Source organism: Centruroides sculpturatus, unplaced genomic scaffold (genome assembly GCF_000671375.1).
Source record: "Centruroides sculpturatus isolate CEXI.00-Female unplaced genomic scaffold, Cexi_2.0 scaffold1556, whole genome shotgun sequence".
NCBI lineage: Eukaryota > Metazoa > Arthropoda > Arachnida > Scorpiones > Buthidae > Centruroides > Centruroides sculpturatus.
In genome coordinates, this window is record NW_019386139.1 from 167,771 (window position 1) to 172,940 (window position 5,170).

A 5,170-nucleotide genomic window follows, 5' to 3' on the forward strand; every position below is an offset into this window, starting at 1 on the left:
AGTTGGAAAAAAGCTGACATAATTTCTTGGTTGGAAAAAAATAGGGTTCGTCATAACGACAAAATGTTGAAAATAGAACTTTTGGATATTGTTAAAAAAATAAAACATAAATACGATAAATATATTATTGACGAAATGGCCAAAGAAATAGGTATCGACGTGTTACGTTTACCTCCGTATCATTGTAATTTAAATCCTATTGAATTGATATGGGCAGATATGAAAGGTTACATCGCACGTCACAACACAACATTCAAACTGTCGGATGTGCGAATTTTAATGAATGAAGCTATCGAACAAATAAATGAAGAACGATGGAGAAAATGTATTGAACATATAGAAAAAGAAGAACAACGAATGTGGGAACTTGATGAGATTTCAGAAACTGTTGTAGAAAAACTGATTATTCAGTCTAACACAAGTAGTGACGAAAGCGATATAAATGATTACTTTGAGCAACTATGTTCTGATACAGATGATTAATAAGGTAAGTTTACACTATAATTATTTTAAAAAATTTTTATTTATATAAATATAACATAGATAAATTCATACATGTTTTCTGTAAGTCTTAATAATATATATTTAATAATAATTTTTGACAAACTATATTTAAACGATGGAAATAATTTAAACGGCTACGTAAAAATGTTAAAGTAAGCTATAATAACTTTTCTAAGTATTGTATTATCTCGGTAATTTTTAAATTGTTGTGACAACTTTGACCTACTTTAACACGTGCAGAGAAAGGGGCTTAACTGGTCAACACGTGTCGAGCCACTTCCGATTGTGATTTGACCAATGAAAATCTTCGGCGGATTAATACGACAGAATCTTTGTTTACAGTAGCTGCCAAGTTAGGATAAATAGACTATAGATAGCTGATAATAAATTAATACAATTTATGATAAAGCAGATATAATTGAATATTAGCAGATTAAAAGAAATTTTTCACAATTAGAACAATTTTTTCATAAAAAAAGTTGTTCTAATTACAGTTCTAATTATTTTTTACTTCTAAATTATAAAATACTTACAATAGTAGAAGAAGAAATAACACCACTCATTTTTAAATTTTCTAACTCTTCAGTCATTTTTGTAGCTAATGCTTGTAAATAGCCTCGTGCATCCTTTTCATCACTAACCCTATATCAATCAAACAATTTCACATAGAGATGTTGAAAAATGACATTTTAAATAATTTACAAATTTCCTTTTTATACTTATTTTTAGCTTTAAAAAATTTATTACCATTGAATGATTTCACTAATTTGTGCTTCCCATTGAGAAACAGATTCTTTCTTTTCTCTAATTTGAATAATGTCATCTTCTAAACGCCGTCTATCTTCTTGCTGCCTATTTATCAATTCTGTTATCTAAATTATGAAAATATAAAATTACTATAATAATATCTAAATAAAGAACATAGTAAATTTTAGTATTATTAAATAATAATATATTTTAAGAAAACATTTTAATACAAGTATAAGATATTAAATATATAAAAGGAAAGTTTAATTTATTAACAACAAAAATAGTTAATAAAGTTGATAATTTAAAATATCTTTGTTATCTCAATAATCAGATTAATCTGTTGATCACACTTAATTTCAAAATAAGTTGCTTTATTCAGACACAATAATGTGACTCCTTTTTAAACACTTGGCAGATCATTCATCTTTTTATTCAGTTGGGATGCTAGTTGGGATTCATTGGGATGCATACATATGTCTTATTTTATCTAAATTAAATTTAAAAAAAAAAAATTTAATTTAGATGGGTATTCAATTAGATTAATTAACAAATGGCAACAAAGAATAAATAACGCTACCAAAACAAAAGATGAAAAAATAGAAGTAAAAATAAAATATTTAGGTTTTCCATACATAAAATATAAAACATATGTATGAACAAATAGATACTGAGATGAAGAAAAATAACATGAAACTCGCTCCAAAATATGAAAACTTATTTTCCAGATTGAAAGCTAAACAAAGTATAAAAAAACAAAAAATAAATAAAAAAGACACGAAAAATATTGTTTATAAAATATCATGTACATGTAAAAACAGCAGTTTTTATATAGGAGAGACGAAACGCAAGCTAAAAATATGGGTTAAAGAACGTATGTCTGATTTGAAGTATCACCAATTAAATTCAGTATTCCACGTTCATTTGTACTAAACAATTGCAACATTGATAATTCTAATATACAGATTTTACATAAGGAAAAGAAGACATATCACAGAAAATTTAAAGAGAGTGTTGAGTTTATTAAAAATAAAAATAAGAATTGTATAAATAAAAATTTAAGTATCAAAATTAGTGAAAACTGGATAAAAATATTATAAATGTGTCAGAGATTATGAAATATTGTTGTGGTGATAATCGTCAGCGTACAAAGTTCATATATGTTTAAATAATAATTTTGAAGTAAAAATCCGAAGTATTATAGGCTAATATTAATAATTTTTTTGAGTTTGTACACAACTTTCTATTGAATACCGAAACTGCTTCAAAGTATTGATAGTTTACTGAGATATATATGCAAATTAGCAAAACCAGACTGTGTCGCTGGGATAGCTGTATGCGAGATTGTATGCAAATGCTAAAACAGTTATTGTGTGAATCTAGAGATGAGTCAAGATATAAATCTATACTAATATTATAAAGAGGTAATGTTTGTATGTAAGTAAGTTTGTATGCAGCAGGTAAACTTTGAAACTACTCATACAATTTCAAAAATTCTTTCACCAATATTTAGAATGGAACTTCAGGGTGGACATAGGCTGTATATTATTCCATTAAACATTCATATAAATTAAAAGATATAATCTAGGTTAAGGCTTTTATGTCCAACAGATGGCGCTACGAGTATGACATCCTAAGTTTGCTTTTCTGTGAGGCATTATGCTTTTCTGTGAAAATGAGCTAAAGCAGATCATCATCTATCTATTTATATAAATAAAAATGTAATGTTCATTTGTTCCTACTGATTCCTTTAAAATTTTGACACAACGCTGCATTCAAATATGCACGTGTTTTTATATAATATACATGTCGAAATTCAACTCCACTGAAGGGAGGTGGTTAGGATTAAGGCTTATGGTAAAGAACTCTGCTTCTATTTATACTATTTTAGATGTGGGTTTTTGCATTTTTGATTGCGTTTTAATAGGGTACGTCAACAGAATGTACACTAACAAGAAATTTTTCGATATTCCCCCCCGCGGGGGAGAGACACAGGATTAAGGCTTACCGTGAAGTACTTGGCTTCTATTATACCATTTTAGATGCAGGTTTTTGCATATTTGATTGCGTTTTAATAGGGTACGTCAACAGCATGTACACTAAGAAGAAATTTTTTGAAAAATTCCCCCCACGGGGGAAGTGTTATAAATTTATAATAGATACATTTTGAGCCACAACAACGCGTGGTCGGGTCTGCTAGTTACAGGTAAAATAGATACTGTTATAAATTGTCTATAAATTCGATTTATTTATTTGAATATTATTTATATTAAACCAAAGTTTGTAAGTCCTGTTGTCAAGTTCAAGACCCATCAATCTGTTCATTCTTCACTCGATCTATGGAATCTGATACAGTCCATTATGTATGCAGTCTGTATGTTGTAATTTGTACTTTTAAGGTATGTTTTTTTAAGTATGTTATATTTACGGAATTTTTAATTAGCGTATGTACATGTAAAATTTTCTCACGTTTAATTTTAATGTTTAGTTGGCTGAGGAGAGCTAATGCCCGAAACGCGACTTGTAACTAGCGTCCCAACTGAATAAAAAGATGAATAATCTGACAAGTGTTTAAAAAGGAGTCACATTATTGTGTCTGAATAAAGCAAATTAAATTAAAACACAGTTTGATCGAAAAAAAAAAATCCAAAATAAGTTGTTATACAATTTTAAATGACAAGTGTCAGGTAACTTTCGCTGAGATAAAAGACCTTTATGCATTGATAAAAACATATTAGTTAACTAATACAAGAATGTGTAACTTTTTCTTATTTGTAATCTATAAATAAATATGTCAACTACATATGATGCTTTGAACTTCTTCACAATCTAAGAAGTTGCAGAAGTTTGATGTCATCTCTAAATTTAAAAATTTTTTAATTATATTATAAGTCTTTCAAACTTCTGTTTTTCATAGTCAAAATCCTTTGGTAAGTTTTAATCTTTTAGATAAAATTACAGGAACTATGCATAGTAACTGGCAAAAGAATAACAAACTGTATTTGTTATTGATTCTTATTTCAGTCATAATTTGTATAATTTGTAATCTGCAAATTGTCTGCAATAAGAATATCAATGAAATATCAGGTGGCCATAATTAAATTTTCCCTATTTTGAACTTTTGGTCACTAAATTTTGCAGGTATACTACTCTGGATATGGGAAAGGATTTCACAAAAAATTTTAATTCTGAAATTTGCCAATAGGGAAATGTAGTGAAAAAAGTACAAACTATACAAAAACTAATAACAAAATTAAACCTGAAATTAAAATTTATTCAATCCAATTATTCTAGTTTACTTTGACATTTTTTAGTCAATTTAATACAATTTAATAAATTTTGTTCTAATCCTGGAAAAATTTGTCTTTTGTTGTTTGCTTTCTTAATCTTTAACACAATGTTTTTTTGAAGTTTTATAGTTTTAAAATCATTTAAATTATTAAAGATGTATTATTTTATTTAAAATGGTTATCAGAATTAATGTAAAACAAAAAGTTATATGTTAAAAATTTCAGGTAAATAAATAATATTATCCATTGAACAAACAGTAATTTTAATGTAAAAATATGCATAAGATTACCCTTTCAACTTCTAATGCTAATTTCCTATTATCATCTTGGAGCAACTGTTTTTCACATTCATGTGCTCTTCTTATTTCATTTAAGGCCTCTTGATGTTCTATAGAACTAAAAAAAATGTTTTAAGAAAATTTTTATATTTCTGAAATATATATATTGTATAATATTAAAGTTTTTTCTAACTTCAAAACTTAAAAATAAATCATATTAAAATTTTTCTATTTATGTTGTTAAGTTTTAAAAAATTGTTCAATAAATAGAAAATTTACAATTCATCATAACATAAGTAACTGTATTGAGAAAAAACTATATATTAGACTGACAGAAAGAAAAACATTTTT

At 26.6% G+C, this 5,170-nt stretch overlaps 2 protein-coding genes across 2 annotated transcripts in view; one reads left to right on the forward strand and one right to left on the reverse strand.

Moving 5' to 3' along the window:
* LOC111613769 (serine/threonine-protein kinase Genghis Khan-like) overlaps positions 1-4,937 on the reverse strand; it is a gene marked incomplete at its 5' end in the record, with an annotated part of 36,996 nt that extends 32,059 nt beyond the window's left edge. The window contains 3 exons of the mRNA XM_023355114.1: positions 1,038-1,146; positions 1,252-1,376; positions 4,832-4,937. Of these exons, the coding sequence (XP_023210882.1) occupies positions 1,038-1,146; positions 1,252-1,376; positions 4,832-4,937 (340 nt within the window). The remainder of the gene's footprint in view (positions 1-1,037; positions 1,147-1,251; positions 1,377-4,831) is intronic.
* Positions 8-825, forward strand: LOC111613766. The gene has a single exon (XM_023355112.1). It carries the CDS (start codon positions 64-66, stop codon positions 481-483), a length of 420 nt encoding a protein of 139 aa, XP_023210880.1. The 5' UTR covers positions 8-63; the 3' UTR covers positions 484-825.
* Positions 4,938-5,170: the final 233 nt, after the last annotated feature.